General features: G+C 45.6%; 1 protein-coding gene across 1 annotated transcript; it reads right to left on the bottom strand.

Moving 5' to 3' along the window:
- Positions 1-398: 398 nt before the first annotated feature.
- LOC135399320 (uncharacterized) lies at positions 399-18,396 on the bottom strand. Its single transcript, XM_064631179.1, has 7 exons — positions 18,231-18,396; positions 15,006-15,082; positions 13,670-13,714; positions 11,079-11,150; positions 10,234-10,278; positions 625-663; positions 399-513 (listed from the first exon to the last, which is right to left on the bottom strand). The coding sequence occupies exons 1-7, from the start codon at positions 18,346-18,348 to the stop codon at positions 421-423; spliced, it is 489 nt and encodes a 162-aa protein (XP_064487249.1). The 5' UTR covers positions 18,349-18,396; the 3' UTR covers positions 399-420.
- Between the last annotated feature and the right edge of the window lie 3,203 nt (positions 18,397-21,599).

The following is a 21,599-nucleotide window of genomic DNA, read 5'->3' as shown; positions in this document are numbered from 1 at the left end:
GGGCGCCGCCATCTTTAAGGTCACGTGTACCTTGACGTTTGCTGTGACGTGCGACTAGGACCTGTCCAGGATGCATTGCGTTCGCCCAGCACGCTTTCGTCTACGGAGCAATACATTGAATGCCACCCCTGTGGACGCCAACGCTCGATGCTGTCACCTGCTCTTGGAGAAACTGAATTTCGGGAGTTCTGCGGCTTCTGTCAAAAATTCGTGGAAGCGCGGTTCCCCCAGTTCACTGACAGTATTTACATTCTGCATACCCAGCATTTCAGCGATGTTGATTTATAATACGAAATTAAAACATTTTTTAATTCACAGTGGAAATTTAAAGACAGGACAAGCAGTAGAGCTGTCGGGTGCTCGTCGGCTCTACAGGAGGAAACTAATGTGAATATGTCTATGTCTTGCACTCATATTTTATTATACCAGTCTTCTTGCTCTCCCCGATCCGTTGTTTCTATGCTGCTCTTCGTCCGGTTCTGTTTCAGCATGCAGTATGTCGAACATGCAGTCCTGCAATGTACAATGTGTGTAGGCGTTGTTACATGTTGACATTGATGAAAATGTTTCCGATACTGAACTATGTCAGTCGCTACGTAGTTGCTATGGTTCTATGTCACTTACTACGTAGGACCTGAGAATGTCGCGAAGTTCAGACCGCTCCTGCAAGCAAGGAGCAAAATAGATCGGTTATGTGTTTGCCCCGATACGCAGGTTTGAAGTCCGGTTCCATAGTCATCCCAAATGGTACTTCTTGTTTGAAGAAATTCATTAAACGTCTCTCAACACTATTTACAATTCGTTGCGGCCGCTACTTATAGCGACGAGAAAACGCCCAAGGTGCTATGTACACATCCTCAGTCAAAGTGCATGACTATGTATGGCTGTATATACAGGGTGTTTGCTCTAACGTGTCCAGAAATTGTATTTAAAGAGAGCGATAAAAGAGAAACGAGCGCTACTTTTCAGCTGCTTGAATAAGAAACAGGTGGTAGTAGTGAAGCAGTAGCTGTTTCTTACTCAAGTAGCAGAAAAGTACCACTTGCTTTTCTTTTATCCCTCGCTTAATTTAATAATTTCTGGACACGTTAGAGCAAACACTCTATATATGATAACGGTTACCTCTTGCGCACCTTATTGTACGAACGACAATCTTTAATAATGTGTTGTATAGTTTTGACTTGCTTACAGTAATTTCTGTTTCTGAGTGTAAATTCTGTTCTTTTCCAATTTTTTGATATTGCAACTTAGTGAATGCAGATCAGTAGTATAGAGGGGTGTTCAGTTATATCAGTGTCCAGTGAAAGTAGTGTCCAATTAAAACTGTGCCCAGTTAACCCGCGTCTTCCTGTCACCACGAGAGCGCGGACCAGCTCCGGTGGCGCAGCGGTAACGCGAGCGCTTGGAGACTGGGAGGTCCGCGGTTCGAATCCGCGGGCCGGCTGTGCCGTCTGGGGTTTTTCCTGGGTTTCCCTCAGATGTGTAATAGGCGTATGCCGGCACAGTTCCCCTGAAGTCGGCCCATGGACGCAGCTATCCTTCCCCCGAGCGGATTCCGCTCGGTCTTCCACTTCACCCTTTCCTCTCCTCCTGTCCACCACCTTTCCCTTCCCGAGAAACATCCCGCCTAATCAGGCCGGCAGACCTCTCGGGTTCCTCCCAACGACACTCCTCCTCCTCCTCCTCCTCCTCCACGAGAGCGCGCACGCATCCCCGATACGAAGAGCTTATGTTCAGGTACTCCAAACGAAGAGCTTATGTTCAGAGGCTTCCTAATTCGCTACAGAGTGCAACTACAGAGTTTGGAAACTAGAATAGCCACTGCGCTATTCCTAATTCGCTACAGAGTGCAACTACAGAGTTTGGAAACTAGAATAGCCACTGCGCTATTCCTAATTCGCTACAGAGTGCAACTACAGAGTTTGGAAACTAGAATAGCCACTGGCCCCATTTACATGGTCGTGCTAAAAGTGCACAGAGTCAGAGCGCTCCGGAATTGGGATCAGAACGCTTACGCTTACATGGACCGCTCCTGGCAGGTGGGAAAATGTAGTTAACCTGGAAAATGAGGAGGGGGAAGGAGGTAGAAGAGTGCGACGTTCCCGACATACTTGGGAAGTAGCTTAGTTACAAGATACAAGTAACTTGTTTCTGAGAACGTATACAGAGTGCATCACGTAAGACTGATCAGAATTTTTGTAAAACAGCTATGAGAGCAACATAATTTTTTTTTTCAGTTGTGTTCTGTGGCCTTGCAGACATCCTCTCGAAGAAAGTGTGCAACTACAAGGTGACTAATTACCTAAAACTCATTAACTAACTTATCAATCAAGGAATTTCGGGCAAAAGCGAGATGGCATATTGAGAGACTATCGTAGTTCCAAGCCATGTCACGTTTAAAAAGTCCTGAATCCCGCACGTGCGTTAAAATATCCATCCCCGAATTTTGATATGGAAATGAGGTGAAACCGATACTGTGGTGACCGGGAACGCGGGGAGTATGCTCATTTCTCGTCAGAGAGCCACGTCATCTGGATGTGGGGAGATAACTGGAGTAGGTGCCGCTCAGCTGGCCAGATAAACCACTATCCGGCCCTGATAAGCCTCAGTCGGCGTGGGTAGGGCGCTCCTCAGGCGCGCTTTTTCAGTTTTGGCTTATTTGCATACCAAAATTCGGAGATTGAAATTTTAGAGCCCGTGGGTGTTTCAGGATTTTTTAAACATGGAATGGTGTTCAACGAGGATAGTCTCTCAATCTGCTATCTCGCTTTTGCCCCGAAATTGCCTTATTAAAAATTGAACTAATGAATTTCAGGTAATCAGTCATCCGGTAGTTAGATACTCTCTTCCAGAGGATATCCGCCTAGTCGTAGAACTCAACTCGAAAAACATCTATGCTGCTCTCATAGCGTTATTTATAAAAATTCTGGTCTGTCTTACATGACACACACTGTATAGCAACTGTTACAAATTGCTCTTTCTCAAAGAGTAACTGTCACTGAAACTATAGTTGAAGAACTACTAAGTAACTAATTACTTCCCTTCAGAATTACATGTCTCACGATTTTCGAAATTGTTTACATTTGCCTTCACTGATGTTCCTGACTGGTATTCAGTCAGCCCTGAGTAGCTTTCAGTAGCTAATGCCTTGAAAGAACAGATATTGAAAAGGAATGTAGTTGTCACCACTATGCAGAAACGACTGTGTTATGTCGCAACCACTATTTTGTTTGAAAGCCTTGATGCAGAAACAGAAGCATTTGAATTATGGAAAGAAAGTCATTGTAGCATAGTACTTATTTATTTTAACCTCATGGCTGATGTAGTATTTGTTTTAGTAGTACAAGTTTTCTGTGATAACAAAAATATTATGCAACTATAGATAAATAGACAGAATTTTACTTCCCATGATGCAATGCGCATGGAAATCTGTAGAGCGCCACCCACTGGAAGGAACTAGGTGCACACCGAGGTGTTTACATGGGTTATCCTAGCGAACCAACCCAAACTGATCCGAACTGACTCCGAAGTGGACCTAGTCTGCCCGCATTTGAGAGAGCTCTGAACCGTTCATATGAGCGAATTGGGTTCTCGGTTCGGTTCGCCCTAAGCGAGCTTTTGAACAAAGGGCCATTCTCTACACTAGTCCCCGAACTCTGCCATTACACTCTTTAGCGAATTGGGAAGCATTGGGAAACACGAAACCTTCGTTTGGAATATAATAAGATAATTATTTGCGAGAACGTTGATGTGCTTGTATGCGTGCCTTTGCATGGGGAAGGGGTCGCGCAGGTGGACACGGATCGCGTAACGTAGAAGCGTGCGCGCTCTGGCGGAGCAAGAAAGACGCGGACTATCTGGGAACGGGCTAAATTGGACACTACTTGACCTGGACAACCCTCTATACAACTCAGATTCTGTTTGCAACCTCTAAAGAATGTTTTTGTATGTTACGGAGAAGTGCTCTCAAGGGAAGAACTAGATGATGATATTGCAGAACTTCCCTTATCCCAGGATGTTGTGCTTGTGCTAGCTCATCAAGAACCATTTGTCTGTCGCTGTGGCACGCTAGATGATGTCTGAGGCACCTTCATCGAAATATATTCAAAAAGCCTGTGTTTTCAAAATAACTAAGAACGTGTGCTAAATCCTTTGGCTGTCATTCAGCACCCGCTCTTCAGGGAATGCTGTCCACTATCTCTTCATAAACTTCCCTTCATGTCTTGCCACATTTCTCTCAAATTGTGGCTCCTAATTTGGCCCTGTTTCTGAGGCGGATGTTCATTGCTCACGCCCTACGATAGAGTTCATCCCACGGGTGCTCATTGTCTTGAGGGTTGTGCTCTGGACAGGCCAGTTTAAATGTAGGATGCACATCTTAAAAAAATCAATCCTCAACGACATAAGCTCTGTGGCATGCAGCGTTGTCCTGATGGTACACATATGGGCGCTCGCCCGAGTACTCACGCCAAAGCGTTCGGGACAAAACGTAAAGTAGCCTTCACCTATCATGTTTCCATAGAGGTCATGTATTAGGAACCTCAAAACGCGCGTGCTACACCCGCTGACAGCGCTTTACATTCGTACGCTATTGGCGCGTTGCCTTTGTCACAGCGAAGCTTTTAATGTAGTTTCTTTGGGTGAATATTGGGACCTTCGAGGTGCCATTTAGGTTCTAAAGTGAAGAAGGCTTCATTTGCAGTACTGAAGCGGTGAGGTGAAGTCCACCATCATCATATGTTCCATGTATACTGAACACCTACTGCCGTGATGAGTATGAGACCCCTATACGAGTCATTGGAACGTTGTTTAGTATTTGCGAAATGGTCTATAAAATGGAAAAGTTTGCAAAACTGGAGGCGTACTCAAGTAACTGCCTATTTTCCCACTGGATGCGCGGTCTCGTAACTGCTTCAAACGCGCCTACAACGTGCGAGCAATCCCCTTCGATTACCATGTAGAAACAAGTCATTTTGCAGTACGGAGGGTGAATGTTGACGCGGTTGCGCAATGGTGATTTCATGGTAATGCAAATCTCGTCGCTTATAAGAAGATTGCTGAACGCGCTGAGATCTGACTGAACTGACGAACTGAGATCGCTCCCTAAAGGGGTATAGTCACCGCTTCAGGGATGAAACTTATAGGTATACAGTATACATTTTGCCGGTCGATGACAGCTTCCACATCGAGAACATGAGCGACAGATGGACGAGGGAGATAAGTGGGGCTTTCCCCATTGGCGACTGATTGCCGACTTATTAGTGAGTTTTAGTATATCGTACGCTATCGCCTTTGCGTGCGTAAGGGATAGCGATGGTGGTTCTGCGCACGCGCAAAACGTAAACAGAGCGTTGCGCATTGCGCGGAACTACTACGCTATCCCTTACGTACGCAATGACGACAGCGTACGATATACTAAAACTCACTATTAGCGAGTTTCAGTACATCGCTACGAAAACGATACGATGAAGTTATCAAATAGAAACTTAGCGATTTGATGTCACACGCTTCAATGAAGCAGGGCGATTGGCTGATAGTGTTTTCGGTACCGGTATCGTGACCACATTCGGATCTTATTATCTTGTTTATCTTCATCTTCCACGCCTGCAGCCGATGAAATCGTTCTTATTTCGTGAAGATATCTACTGCTTCTGGTTGTACTGGGGCCTTTATTTTGTAAACAGGGAATGTGCGATCACTTTACCAACTTCCTGGACATGCTCTTGCTGGCATACTCTATGTATGTGTTAGAATAGACTAATTTTTACTCTGTGTGTCTATCGCCATCGCAATTTTTACGCTGCGACTCATGCTGCTAGCTAGGTTGGCCGTGGATATGTACACTCTACCCGCCACCTCCATAGCCACTGCCGGGTTAGCTATATTAAGAAAATCAAGCAAATTAATCCAAAAGGAAGTCGCTTTTTTTAATTGTATGTTCTACGTGTGTTGTCCTATTCTTTTTACTTATTTTGCGATTTACCACTTTTACTGCGACGAACTACTGAGACTTTTTACATTTTTAAAATTCCGTGTTAGCGCCGCGAAGCAACTGTGGCTATGAGCGGCGTACAGATGCGGACAGATGACGAGAGGACAGCAAGACGGAGTGGGGGGTCAGCGGGGGTTAGTATGCGTCCGGGGCCGACTTCAGGGGGAACTGTGGCGGCGTTCGTCTGGCAAGTCTTCGGAAAGCCCAGGGAAAACCTCAGACAGCACAGCCGATGACAGGATTCGAACCCGTCTCACCTCCCAGTCTCGGCGTGGAAAGCGATCATACTAACCACTATGCCACGGGAGCTGGTGGGACTTCTTACTTGAAGTGATGTTTAATGGCATGCCCTTTAGCTATGTGTCCTTGCGAGAACTAACCGCATAAAATATGGCTGGTTCCATTGCCGTCAAAATGCCTTTCACCAACAGTGGGGATAAAAAAGGAGAGTGTTGCTTCTCGTACAAGAGATAAAATAGTCTCGCGTCGGCGAACTTGTGTGCCGGTATCGACAAGCGATAACTGTAGGAAGGCGTGATTTCTTCACTTTTACAGGGTTTGCTGGAAAAATAAGACAGTACAACGGTGCTTTCACGACACCCTCTGCACTTACGGAGTTCCTATACAGGGTGTCCCAGAATACGTGTCACTGAATTATAATAAAAAAACTACGCCACCTAGATTTGCCTCGGCATTTGTTCTTATCAGGATTTTGCCACCTCCTGATGCCAATGTCATGTATCGTAAGTTTAATTATGTAAATATTTGCGAACTCAACTCCGAAATTTGCCAACTGAAGGTCACTTTTTTTAGCCCACCAATATGAGCTATATGAGATATATCAAATTCATGATAATTGACACTGATATTCATGAGCTATCCCATCGAAAAAAAAACAAAAAACAGCCGAACATCATGCTTTTCGGAGCGATGACTTTTTGAGCGCAACCGCTCACAGTTCGATGAAAGGAGGTTCCAAAGCCAGCCCACAGAGTGATAGTAGAAAAAGTAGCAGTTCCTAAAATTGGGAAAGGGAAAATTATCCCAGCGAAAGTCGGACGCGATAAGCCATGTATGTGTTATCTCTTTCTGGGATGCCGGGGTGGGCTGGGTTTCCAACCTCCTTTCGTCGGACTGCCAAAGATTGCGCTGAAAAATTCATCGTGGGCTATCCTGTGGGATCTCCGTACAGCATGATGTTCGGCTATTTTTTTCCGATGGGGTAGCTCCTGAATATCCCTGTCAATTATCATTAATTTGAGTAAATTAGACATGCTCTCCACATTGGTGGGGTAAAAAAGTGACCTGTACTTGGCAAATTTCCGACTTAAGCTCGCAAAAATTTACATAATGAAACTTACGTTACACGGCATTCACATCAGGAGGTGGCAAAAACCCAGTCAGAGCAAATGCCGTTGACCGCATGACTCTATGTGGTGTAGTTTTTTTTTATTATAATTCAATGACACGTTTTCTGGGACACCCTCTATAAGGAGGATATAAAAGGCTGTATTTACGCGTTCCAGATCGAACATACAAAACAATTTTCATTTTGGCCTTTGTCATGAAGCAAACAACATTTCCACAGATATCATGCTCAAGAGTATTGAATGCTTTCGCTTGGAATCCGCTGTCGCTTGCGTTACATTCAAACGGACGGGCCTCGGTGGTAGCGTGTTCGCCTCCTGATCCCAAGATCGCGGGTTTGATCCCGGCCGAGGACACCAGCAATTTGGTGGTAGGGTACAACATTCTGAGACACGCCGTCTTCCGCGAGGCATGTTAAGTGCGCGGGTGCCGTGTGATGAGCTTTCATCGTACGCCCTCAGGTGGGCAAAAGCAATCCACCGACCCAACGCTTTGGCGTCGCTCATGATCTCAGTAGTCTCGCGACGTAAACCTCCAATTATTAATTAATTAACATTCAAACGAGTGTCAACCCTTCTAAAAAATGCAAGTAACACTTGCAAGGCAGCGGAAGTGCGGAAGCAATGCAATGGGTTCTAATGTGAATCGACTAGATCACTGCATTCTACCGGGTGTCCCACCGAAATACCCCGGCTGAATTATTCGCGAACAGGTGGCGCCATCGAAGAAATTTCTTTTTCGTAAAGATCCTTGGGACATCGGCTATGAACTGAGTAGTGAGCGGCTCATTTGCATACTCCGACTAATTAAATAAACATCCTATATTGTAAATTTTACTTCGCACGCGTACGAAACCTCTTTTACGCATCGCGACCTTCAGCGAAAAATATTGCAAGAAAAAACCTAGTCGACACTAGTCTTTCCGAGTAATTAATTGGTTTCGGTTTACATATTTCTTCCGCGGAGCATTGCACCAATGCGCTCTTTGGATCAGCTATCCGGCTGTCAATTTCGTGTTCATCCGCCTGGTTGACACACGGGGGTGACAAAAGATAAGGAACGGATGAGTAAAAAAATATAAAAAACGGAAGAGAACGTCGGGTCGGCTAGACGTACAGCGAACAGTCGGCTACTTCCATTTGGCAGTGGTAGGTGTTGGAATTCCCCAACAGCCTTCTGAGGGTACTATCGCGTTGAACACCCATGTGCAGGATGTCGGAGCGAACCGAAAACCAGAACCGAAAAATACGCTATTTTAGTGCGAACCGGAACGGAATCGAAACCGGATACGTTTTTTTTTTTTTTTTTCGCTCAGGTGGGAAACCGAAAAATGTATTTAACGGTTTTCGGTCAAAGAAAAACTTCGCCGGTTTGGACTACGAATAAGCGAATGAAACTGACGTCGTGTGTTCTGAAGTCATGGATACTTTAGGAGGGTTACGGTTGCGGTGGAATGTATGTCTGTATACTATTACCCTTAGGCTCCGTTCGTAACGTTTTATCGTTCGCGCACATAGACTTAGAGGTACATGTGACCTGTTGTGACTCTACCAATGTGCCGTAGTGTTCGTTTTAATTTCTTCCGCCCAAACTCTCCTCATCTAAACAGCGACCCAAGGGGGCTACGTAACGGCTTCTCTATCGGTAATGTCGCGCAACGCGTCCCTTGTTTGAAAGCAGCGAATTTGAATAGATTTACATATCCGCGAGGGCAAGCGCGTGCGAAGTGGAGCCTTTTTTGCGGACAGGACACGAAGAAAAGAAAACGGATCCGTCGAGCGCGTTTGTGAGTGAAGGTGTTTGCGTCGTACTCGTGCGGTGGTGCTTGCTGGCTAGGATGCAGCAACAAACATTCGGATGGGACGCGATCGCACCAATCCAGCAAGAAAGTACTTTACGTATGACATCACGACAAACAAGTCCGTCTGTATCGTGCGCTTCAAGCAAGGAGAAAGCCTATATTTGAGCAGACAGTCACCCACAGGAACCAGGAGCTACCAATTTCACAGCTGCCTGTTAATATTAAAAACAATGTATGCGGAATAAACGGGTTTACATTTTGCTACATTGATTTTTTTTTCTGGGAATGAATATGCCCACCAGAAGCGGAAGCGGTTAAAACCGGTATGAACCGTTATTCTTTTTTTTTTCGGAGCAGAACCGGTACCGGACCGTTTATGATAGGACCGGAACGAAACCCGGAACGAAAAACGTTTCGGTTCGACACCCTGCACATGTGCATGCAGATTTTGCCTCGCAGTCGTCTTTCCAAAACGTCTCTGAGAATGTTTTGAATGCGAGTGACAGGATTTTCAGTAAGGGTGCATGGTATACTAATTGCACTTAGAACTGGGGAAAGGGATATGCAAAATATAAGGCGCCATTTCCCGTACACGCCAACGGCTATGTCGGCTTTCAACACATACACACTGCGGTACAATTCTTGTTTTTCTTACAATACGCACGCTTAACGCAGTATAATGATTGTATATACGTCGTTCACCCAACAACGTGACGTTCAAATTCGAGAAATAACTATAGCAATGAACACTGCGTGTCTGCAAACACGCGTTTGTAGCGCAGCCCTTCGTGCCTGCTGAGTCTAGCTTTTCCTGGTGTAAACTTGTCCTGTAAACTCAGTTGCAATATAATTACGAGTTACGGCTAGTGTATACATCGAGAGGATGGCGCCGTCAACGCACAATAGACCTCTCCCTGTTTGTAAACAAATCACGTCATAGTGTTCTACAGCGCCACCAATTTAGTAGAGTTATAAACTTCAACAACAGTTGTTTTCTAGTGTTTCTGTAAATTATGTGACCGCAGAAAGCTGAAGGTTATCGTGATGCAACGTATCTAAAGGAATGACTCACCAGTGTTAAAATCTTGTCACTCATGCAGTTGATGAATCCTTTAAACTGCAAAACATACCCGTTTCATATCAGTGCGAGTATAACAGGGGCCGTATTTTAGTCTGGAAGGTGAGCAAGGTGGGTCATTTCCTTACTGAATTTAATTAATTAGAAGTTATTCCAAGCTAAACGAAGATAGAATAGGTATCAAAATCGAATAAAGTATAACATATGCTACCCACTGAAATTCAGAAACGCGAGACTCATGAACGCGCAACTAGTGAATTGGAATTTCGAAGCTATAAGTCATACGTGCGTGTGTGTATGTATGTCTCATCTCCTTCATCGCCATCCCACTCATATATTAACCCACATGCACTTAGGTAAAGGGTTTCACAGTTCCTGCGGTGAAACACTAATACCATCGTCATGCATGTAGCTAATCTGATTTCCATTTGCACTGCACTGGTTATTGGGAGACTTGTTTACTTTCTACTCGTGCATTTGTGCTCTGCATCTTCGACTTCCGGATGCAATATTAGTTAAACGTACGCCTAACTTCAACATTAAACGGCATGAAGTTTATACAGACTAAGAACCACAACACACAACTGACAATTTCTGTATTTGTCATTTAGAAGGGCCCCCTAACAATATTGCAACGATCCTTATACAAACACATTTTGCGCACCACCACAACACCATAGCATCTTTTGGTGGATCACAAGACCCTTCTTATGGACAATAAGGTGTGTTTAATGGGCCACCATGAACTCCTGATGGAATTTTAAATAGGGTGTCTTGCAAGTGCAATGCGTTAAATTTTCTTTTATCCACCGGTTCGAAATAGCGCTAGCATCGCTCACCTCGTTCTCTTCGGCGCAGTCGCCGTACGCTTCCTCCTCGTTACACTGGTCATAAAAATCTAGGAAAGTTTCCTATGCAAGACAACAACGGACAAGGATCAAATGTCAACACAATCTGATAGGAAAAGAAGCCTGAGCGTGGGCACACGCAACACAAATTATGAAAACTGCATTGCTTTGCTTTCGAGCTTTTGTATGAGCACGCTCAAACTAATCTCTGTTATTCTTGTGCCACTAAATTTCAAATTGCATAATCTATTACGATCACGCTGATTTGTATGCCAGTTAGCCTGCATTATACGCAGGCACCAGGATAAGAAGAACAGGACAGGGAAGTTTGATCAAGACTGAGAGGACATGCCAAACGACATGAGTCACTGGCATATATATATATCTTGAAAAGTTGGAGTTGGATCGGACGGCTACGTAATTATAGTTGAAATAAATGGGAGACAGAAGACGAAAGTAGGGGAAGTAACAAAAAAAGAGGTTTATTAAAACTTAAAAGTCATAAAAGTTAGGGAGGATGTCTACGTTACGGCGGAAGCTCCGCCTTCTTCGGGACAAAAGAGCTAAATGTGGCCACGAGGCTGATAAGGGGCTTGAGAATGACGTGGTAGGTTGGGGGAAATTCCCGCCACCTGGCGGTTGTCAATTGGGGAAATTCCAGAGCCTTTCTGTGTCAGGTCCAGGAGTGGGGTCATCGTCCTTGTGGGTCAGTGGGGACCTTGATCTGGCTGAAACGAGAAAAGGCAACAGGGTCTTATCTAGGTTGTTAGACTTCTTATTGTTGACAGCATGCCAGGGTCCTCGTTAATGGCCGATCGGAATTTGTAAATTAGGTAAGATTCCCGTTGTTCCCGGGAGCGGTCGGAGGTAAAGTTTTTATTCTCCAGTCGAACTTTACCTCCGACCGCTCCCGGGAACAACGGGAATCTTACCTAATTTACAAATTCCGATCGGCCATTAACGAGGACCCTGGCATGCTGTCAACAATAAGAAGTCTAACAACCTAGATAAGACCCTGTTGCCTTTTCTCGTTTCAGCCAGATCAAGGTCCCCACTGACCCACAAGGACGATGACCCCACTCCTGGACCTGACACAGAAACGCTCTGGAATTTCCCCAATTGACAACCGCCAGGTGGCGGGAATTTCCCCCAACCTACCACGTCATTCTCAAGCCCCTTATCAGCCTCGTGGCCACATTTAGCTCTTTTGTCCCGAAGAAGGCGGAGCTTCCGCCGTAACGTAGACATCCTCCCTAACTTTTATGACTTTTAAGTTTTAATAAACCTCTTTTTTTGTTACTTCCCCTACTTTCGTCTTCTGTCTCCCATTTATTTCAACTATATATATATATATATATATTGCATGACGTACGTAAAGGCGGGTGACCTACTTCAAAGAGGGTAATAAATTATTTGCACATTTTCTATCCCATATGCAGTTTTTTCTTATTGTTGTTTTTAGTAGATACTGACTTTGTTAAAAAACTACAAGAGCAGCACAGATGCCACTTTCGCAAGTCATGGCCTCTAATTCAAAATTTTACCATGAGTTGTAGATAATTAGTAGTTGCTCTCATGCAATGAACGTTAGCTTGACATTATAAGCAACCTGCAATAACTGCATCTGCTTTCATAGCTTATCTGTATCCATTCTATAAAAAACAAACAAAAACAGCCTGTATATTTGCTGTTCTTGCGCCACTAAACATCAAATCATCACCATTATCACCCTGTATATTTTCATCACGTTCCACGCGACCTTCTAGTTCCTCAAACGTTTCCTGCCTGCGTATTGTTAGCGAAGTCTCAGTAATGCTGGAACATTTGTAGAGTGGTGGTTTGAGTTATATAAATAGGGTTTCGAGTTTTAGATTTATCCGAAAACCTACTACTTTGGGGCGTTCCACTAACCGAGGGCTCACCAACAAAATACATGCCCCAACAACTGTTTGACTTCAGGTTTAGGTTCAGGTCAGGAAGGTTAATTTCATTTGCTGTACTGCTGTAACAACTGCTGTACACTGAATATGGTAGTTTAGCGACTAGTTTAGTGGGCAGTTTTATTAACTAAACTACCCACTAAACAAGTCACAAAACTACCATGCTCAGTGTACAGCAGTTGTATGTTGGACTTGATTCCAGAGAGCCGCATAGTTTAGTGACTCTACTCGACAAGAAGGCAATTTGATGTCATTTCCGTCATTTACCAGGTTTACTTGGTCTATACAACCCAATCCAATCCAATGCAATACGTATACGTTTCCGACGCCGTATGACCTGCGAAGAGCAGTCACATACAGCTGAACGAACTGAACGTAACGGCGCAGACGAGCAGGTGCGCTGTAGATAGAAGCAACGCTTCCCTTAGGCTGAGGAACCAAACGCAGTAGATGACAGACGACATTTCTTATACCTCAATTGAGAAAACGTCCGATTTTTAAAGGGAAGAGAAAATTTACCAGACATACAATACCACACAACAAAAACAGTAAGGGGCTGTTTCTCTCCAGATGAACAGCAAGTTTGTCTGGGAGTTCCACCAAAGGTTTCAATTGCATGCTTTTCCACGATGCTTTGCTTACCGTGTAGTTGTCGTTGGCCCAAAAGAGGCTGGTGTTGTCTTTTTTCTGTAGATTAGGAGTGAATTAAAAGAAACACGTAAAATGGTCACCAAAAGCAGCAAGTGAACTGGAATTGACTGAAGCGCTCTGAAGAGACAGGGATGTCACCAGGGCCTCATTTCGTTAAGAATGCTGACGTAGGAACCGCTTTTACAAAAGGAATACCCGACATTACTACCGTCGAGTGTTCCCAATGACTTCCTCTCAAGTAATGTTAAGGAGCTCTCCAGATCTGCCGGTACAAGTACTGCATAACTGCCGATGAAACGAACAACATATCTGCAAATAAGGAAACGAAGACGACCTATGTCTCCAGAGGATCTATTTTTCGCGACACCCATCTGGGCGTCTCATATAATATTACTGTTATAGCGGTGTCATGGAACAAAGGACAAGCGCAGGGACGACCTCAACTTTCAACCTTGTTTTACTTAACATCACGCAGAAATGAAGGAAAATTACATAATACAGTCCTTCCACGTACGCGGCTGTGTAATCACCTTCCCTCCTCCTTATTTGTTCCAGTGTCACCATCCTCACAATAGTATATGTACCAAGCTGCCCAAATGTTGCTGTGTCTCATATAATGCTTCATATTGTGACGATAATGTCAATCACAGTAATCAGCATCATGTGAGACGTCAGACTGATGTGCCCGAAAATCATTTATTGGAGCTCTTGTGGAGAAATCGAGAACCTGCAGGCTACACTAAATTTGCTGTCGAGGGCTTATGACATTCACCCCCTTACAGAACGATTTTCGAATAACCGATGTGAAGAACAGAAGGACTGAAAGGGGGTCTAAGTAATAGCTTTAATCAGAACAAGTGAGTGGGACCACGCATTTCGGTTAACTAAAAGAAGAAGTAAAAAGTGCATGCAGGTCAGCTGGCCACCAGCTCCACATACGAGTTTCAAGATTGTGATGTGTTCTAGATTAATGAAATGATAAGATTTATGTAATGATTATCAAATCGGTAATTAGTTAGTGTATTATGTGAGTTGCTGACTATGGTGCTGAACAATACTAAACGCCGAAAAGAACTTGCATACAATTCTTTGATCATCACTGACCCGCAAAATTTCGAATAGGTATCGCCAAATTTTACAGACTTGCGCAGCCATCAGGAACAGGAAACGTGACAATAACTATTTCTGTTCCGCCGTTACATTCCTTCCCTAAGAGCTACCGCCAAATAGTTGGTACCATACTGGTAGCGAACGTTACTGTATTTTCTGTCAACCCACGGACGCTTTCTAACAATGTCTTTGACAACCCTTGTTATGTAATGCTTACCTGATACGTGACTGAAGACTTTCCGATCTTGAAATACATCTCGTGCTTACACGCTCCGCTCACAGTGCGCATCGGATCTTTGAAGGGGGGTATTAAAGAATAAGTTAAGAGTAATAAATTAAGTCGCATTTTGTACTAAACTGCACAATTTGAAGAGTAAGACTGAAAAAACCTATTTTAAAGCAGAAGCGTAAGTTTGGAAAGGTCCATTCTGTTCAAAAGAAATGTGCTGCACCAGTTCTTTAATAACGCAAAAAGAATGCGAGAGGGTTGCACTCCTTGAACTAGTTCAGGAGGTGCAGGCAATGCAGGCGAAAATGAATGGACTTCTCCACTATTCCAACCGCTATTTAGAAAAGAGACTGTAGATGAAAAGTACTGCGGAAGGACAGTCTGTGTACGAAATATCGACAGCTCCGCACCAGAGGCTTTTTGCTTCACGTTGAGACAAGCTATGTCTTGTCACCGCTGGTCTCCTTGGCAGACTTTCTGTACCGAGAGGACCAATACGCCACGTTCATTGCTGTTCATTGTGTTCAGTATTCGATAAGCAAAACAAATTAAGAACATCAACACAGGCGTTGTTTTGGTAACGTATGTCGGAAATTTTTAGCGCACGTTAAAGAGATTCAGCTGGTCGAAATAATCCGCGGTCCTACCCAGCGGCACGTGCCACACAAATACAGGGTGACTCACCTTACGTGTAAATATACAGGGTGCCCTGTGAGAAAGTCTCATTAAATTTCTAAAAACAGGTTTAACTTCAGAAAATTATCAAACTACTTGGAATACACACACACAGACTTGCCACAGATTCAGGCCGTTTGCATACGCGTCACACATTAATTAAGCTAATTTTGCTAATTGAACTAGCTAGAAGGTCCCAAAGCGGAGTAGTACCCATTTTAATGCGGTGGTGCACTGCTTTAGAAGTCAGTTTTTTTTTTTTAAGAAACTCATTTGAATTTTTATTTAAATAATGAGCGCCGGTATTGAACTTGGACAGATACTTGTAAAAAAGAAAGTCCTTCGATAGGTGCACCGGTTCGCGAATTATTTAGCCCGAGGCTTTAACTGAGACACCCTGTATACACATACACATTCTGGAGAGGTACACCTGTTCTTTTTTCTTTTCTTTCTCTCTTTTTCCTTATGAGGGAGCACTGGGAAGTGAACAATCATAAAAGATAGACCCTAATAATCTATCCTAAGCTATAGATAATAATAATGTTATTTGGTAAGTAATATCCTTAAAAGATGATTTTAATGATAGGGAAAATATGGGATAAAATTTGGTTAAAATACATAGAAAAGATGTAAAAAGAAATAATCAGCACTTCCGTCGGCTAAGCTATACCGTCGAAGAAATATAAATTAACAGATAACCGAGCGAATTAGCGGGACAAAGCCGGGTGGCTGATACAGGTTCATGATTTTCTAATATGACTGATTCTAATATAACCGAGCTATACTGTTTCCCCATCACAGATTTGCAACCTGCTGCACGTGCACATTCCGCAACACTCTGTTCTCTCAAAGTATCTCTCAGAAACACCTGCCTCACGTGACACACCTTCCTTTTCAAAATAGCTAATAATGTCTACTAAATGATTTGGCATTTCATGACGATACGCAGTCTTCGACCAGCACTGGCTCCCTGTCAACATGCACTGCCATCTTGCTCCATTCCTCTGGCAAAACGCTGCTAGCTCAGTCCTGTGTCCCGGGGGAATTTTCATTGCTCGCAGCCTATGATTCATTTCACCCCGCTGGTGCTCGATTGCGTTGAGGTCAGTGCTCTGCTGGACCGGTCAGTTTAAGTGACGAATGCCCATATCATCAAAGCTATCCAACACGAGCTCTCTGATATAGAGCGTTGTTCTCGTGGCATGGTAGCTTGCCGATGTATACATCGGCAAGCTACCATGCCACGAGAACAACGCAGTGCTGCAGTTTCGCGTTGCCCAGAATTTGAAGATAGCCTTCAGCCTTCATTGTTTTGTCCAGAACCACCAACAGTCCCAAGCCGTGCCGTGAGAAGCAGCCCCCCCCCCCCAAACTTCACGCTTGAAGCGATGCACCCCAGTAGGTTCGACCCCAACATTATGCAAAGTTCAGATATGCTCATCTGTCTGAAAAATCGTGAACAAAGCTCCAACGGTCAGACAACCATTGCTCTAGCGACCAAACAAGGCGTTTCTTGCAACCATGAGACGCGACGGCGGTCTTGCGGGGTGGGATGAGGGGCTTCTAACAGAACCGTGATTGCAGAAAACAGATGCATAGTGCTCAGTGACGTCCCACTGGATTCCGTGAAGTTCTCTGTCTGCATCGCTAACGTCGACCATCGTTTCCGAGGCACCGTCCTGGGAGGGATCATCTTGTCAAGGCCGTGTGTGTCGGCCACTGTGTGACAGTTTCAGCGCCAGTCGTCTTACAAATTGCATCGCTCAATTGTTCACCAAGAAATTTGTAACTCACTTGAAACTGGACGCAGGGACTGTTTGATGCGTGACATCCAATAATCGGCACAAACTGAAACTCTGCTAATATTCCACAGGATGCCTTTCGCGCTTGCAGTCGCTCCACACAATGCCGTGAGGGGCATGCAAATTCATTTATCATGAAATGAAGCGAATATCTGGACTGGAACGTCCGGATAGCCTTGAGACCGTAGGTGTTCGAATACTTTTGGTAGGATACACCACACATACGCACACACAATTAATCCCCCATAACGATATTGGATAACTCCAACATGGACTCAGATGCCTTTCGCTGAACCATAGGTCTAATGACGTCCATCACGGTCATCATTCACCAGATTCACCAGATCATCATGATGATGAATGATATGACGTCGAAGTTGAGGTCGAATAATGATTTTGAAGTTGAAGTCGAATGGTTGGGTTAGAAGTTCATGTCGAATGATTGGTTTAGAAGTTGATGTCCAATCGAATGATAGGTTTTGATGCTGCAAACACATTTCGTATTCTATGCGTCTAAAATAATTATTCAACAGTTTACCAAATTACCTACGAGTACAAAATTGTATACAAGACTTCACTGATGTAGTGACGAGAGCTGGAAACATGCACGCTTGTTGCTGTTCCGATGGGTGGTACTGGAGGCGTATATCGCTAACGGAAAACAACAACAACAGAAACCTATCGGAAATTCACAATTCTCGTCCACACTATGTGTATAATTCAGCTGCAAGCTCACCAGTTAAGCATATTTCATAATCATCCTCCTCAAACATGGAGTGGAACCCTTGACCTCCCGCATGGCTCACGTAATGCATGAACACCAAGACAAACACCACGAGAAGAAGCCAACGCATTGTTGGAACGTTTAGCCTATGTTGGAAAGGTGACTATCGCTACGTAGCAGTCGTTACACCACGTGATATGGGCTTTTACGATCTTTTTTTTCTTTCTTTCCTGGCCCCCTTCTGCAGCTAATTATCCAGTGAAACAAATGCTGCGGCCAGCTGTTGCTGTTACGGCTTGGCTATCGCGTGCGTGGACGCCATTAACTGATTTACAGGCTGCTGTGCTCTTGCCACTGGAGAATGAAGGATGTCTACTAGCAGACAGGAGGAAATCCGTGCGTCATAGCCATTTGTTGACTACTGTTCAAACACAGCGAGTAACGGGAACCGTTGCAACCCCCCTTGCATTTCTAACTGTTACCCTGAGATTGAGGAATCTACGTCATCCACACTCGGAACATCAAGATTCAGGAGTACAGCACAGTACGGATCTCAAACACAGCTGCCAGTCACCGGCTCTATATGATAGGTGGTTGTTTCCCTCGGTTTTCATGCTGACTTTGGGTGAATTTGAGAAATGGATGTCGATAAAGTTCTCTCTGAAGGCGAACCCACGACGCCATATTGATCTTCTTGTCTCCTAATCCGTTCCTATATCCTCTCTCCACCTGCCCTCACCTGCGTACCGCTCAAACATCCAGTTGCTTCGCGGTGGTAAAACGGCGCAAAAAAGAAACTCTCCTCGCAGTGTCCTACATGATCGCTATGTATGACCGGTTCGGCGATTTCAAGCGTCCACAGTGTCATGGGCGGTGACCACCCCGTAAAGGCTGGTTCAAATTGCTGCGTTTACAGCGGTTTGCGTTAACGCGCGTTTCCTGAGAGGGCGGACTGGCGCTTCCGCAGACGCCGTCCCGTTCACATTTTTACGTTCTGGCCGTTGCGTCCCTCCAATGAACTATCTCTCCCCTTCTCTGTCCCTCCTCGAAGTAGGGCGCCGCTAGCGTAACAGCGCCTATATAGATGACATGCTTATCGCCAGCGCCGCAGAACAGCAACACTTAGACCACCTTCGGCAAGTCCTCTCTCGTCTGCAGGAGCATGGCATCGTGATAAACGTCCACAAATCAGAATTCGGCAAATCGTCTCTTGAGTTCCTCGGCCACAGAATCACATCGGACGGCATTGTTCCTCTTCCCAGCAAGGTCCAGGCCATCCGAAAGTTCCCTCGCCCCGCCTACAGCAAGCAACTGCGCCGTTTCCTCGGGCTTGTGAATTTTTATCGCCGTTTTGTTCCAGGCTGCGCGGCGCTTGTGCGGCCAGTCAAGAATTTACTGAAATCGTCCCGCTCGCCAGCCGCGCTCTTGTCCTGGTCAGAAGACGCGGCAGAAGCCTTCGACTCTGTCAAGGAAGCACTCGCGAGCGCAACCATGCTGAGCCATCCACCACACAACGCACCAACTTCCCTTCTTGTCGACGCTTCCGACAATGCACTCGGCGCGGCTCTTCAACAGGAAATCTACGGCACCCGATTTCCCCTCGCCTTTTTCTCACGGAAACTTTCCGAGACCGAATCAAAGTACAGCGCTTTCGGGAAAGAACTACTCGCCGCCTACTCCGCAGTCCGTCACTTCAGGCATTTCCTGGAAGGTCGGAGTTTTACTATTTGAACTGACCATAAGCCTCTTGTCGGCGCCTTCACCTCCGCAAGTCGGAACTACACTCAGCGTGAAATCCGGCATTTGGCTTATATCGGGGAATGCTCAACCGACGTTCGGCACATCAGAGGCACCAAGAACGCAGCTGCTGACGCCCTAAGTCGCGTTCACTCTATCGGCAGCCCTCCTGTTCCCTCCGCAGATATAATTGCCCTTGAACAGTCACGAGACCCTGAAATCAATCATCTACGAACACGGCGCTCCACCAGCCTCAAGCTTCAGGACATGCTTTTTCCGGGCCATAGCACACCCATTCTTTGCGACAAAACCTGCGCTGATCTGTGTGCTGTCATACCAGCGACTTTACGGAAATCCGTCTTTGACAGTATTCACGGACTTGCCCACTCAGGAACGCGTGCTTCCATCAAATGCTACGTTCACACTACGATAGTGAACGCCGCGAATGTCGCGAAGACGGAGATGCTGGTGAACTCGTCACGTTCACACAACAATCCGTGAATCTCGCGGACGCCGCGAGGGTGGCGAAAGCCGCAGCACGAGAGTAGAGATTGCTTCTACTTTTGGTGGGAGTGTCGGGAAAGACGCGAGTCAGGATCAGTCAGCGCGCTCCGCGAGCGAGAATGCTGGGGGGGGGGGGGGGGGAGATCGGCGTCGTGGACAACAAACATGGCGGATGCGTAACCTGGTCTACGAAATTCTAATCAAGACTCTAAGGTAGGGCTAAATGTTGTACGACAGCAAACGCAAGAGGAGTGGAAACGTAGATATGAAGACCGCATCATAGCAGCTGTTGAAAGCAGCCGAGGAAGTAAGTGTGTCGACTGTTTTGAGACATGTGTTGATGCACGTCGTCTGCTGCTAAAAGCGGGCATCGCTTTACAGGTTGCTGTATAAAACGCAATAAATACCTATTTGGCAATCGTTATTCTGTAATCGTCAGTTTTTGTAGCGGAGTACGGCGGTGCCAGTAGTGTCTGCATTCCCAGCGTTCGGAACACAGTGTGAACGAGAGGGTCGCGAATGCCGTAAAAGCGGTGAATGTGTTCCCCGCGTTCACGGCTTTCGATGATGTTGTGTGAACGTTGCAAAACTCGTCCTCCAACGCTTCGTGTGGCCCGGAGCACGTCAGGATATTCGCCGCTGGGTACGCTCTTGCGTTCCGTGTCAGCTCTCCAAATGCCATCGGCACACGGTTTCCCCTTTGGCAGCGTTCTTGCCGCCTACCGATCGCTTCACCAAGGTCCACATCGACCTGGTCGGCCCATTACCACCATCCAAAGGAAACCGTTACATACTCACCTGCGTCGACCGGTTTACGCGGTGGCCGGAGGCAACGCCCATACCAGACGCTACTGCTGCCACCGTCGCTACGGCCTTTTTGGCAACTTGGGTCGCCCGTGTTGGCGTTCCGGAGGAAGTCGTTACGGATCGTGGCCCACAGTTTGAGAGCGCTTTGTTCCACGCTTTTACCCGCGCCCTCGGAACTGAAAGGCTTCGAACTTCTGCGTACCACCCCGCCTGCAATGGACTAGTCGAGCGTTTTCACCGCCACATGAAACAAGCTATCATGGCGCAAAACTCTCGATATCACTGGACCGAAACCCTTCCGTTGGTCCTCTTGGGTATCCGATCTGCGGCCAA

The sequence above is a fragment of the Ornithodoros turicata genome, chromosome 1 (genome assembly GCF_037126465.1).
Source record: "Ornithodoros turicata isolate Travis chromosome 1, ASM3712646v1, whole genome shotgun sequence".
NCBI classification, from domain to species: domain Eukaryota; kingdom Metazoa; phylum Arthropoda; class Arachnida; order Ixodida; family Argasidae; genus Ornithodoros; species Ornithodoros turicata.
The sequence above is the reverse complement of the archived record's forward strand: the minus strand, read 5'-3'. Positions and strand labels throughout refer to the sequence as shown.

Bases quoted from the DNA above. Each gene is read 5' to 3' on its own strand.
- LOC135399320 (XM_064631179.1), bottom strand. From the start codon at position 18,348: ATGCGTTGGCTTCTTCTCGTGGTGTTTGTCTTGGTGTTCATGCATTAC. The intron at 15,083-18,230 runs GTGAGCTTGCAG...CCCCCTTCAAAG, and splicing joins TTATGAAATATGCTTAACTG to ATCCGATGCGCACTGTGAGC. The intron at 13,715-15,005 runs GTAAGCATTACA...CCTAATCTACAG, and splicing joins AGTCTTCAGTCACGTATCAG to AAAAAAGACAACACCAGCCT.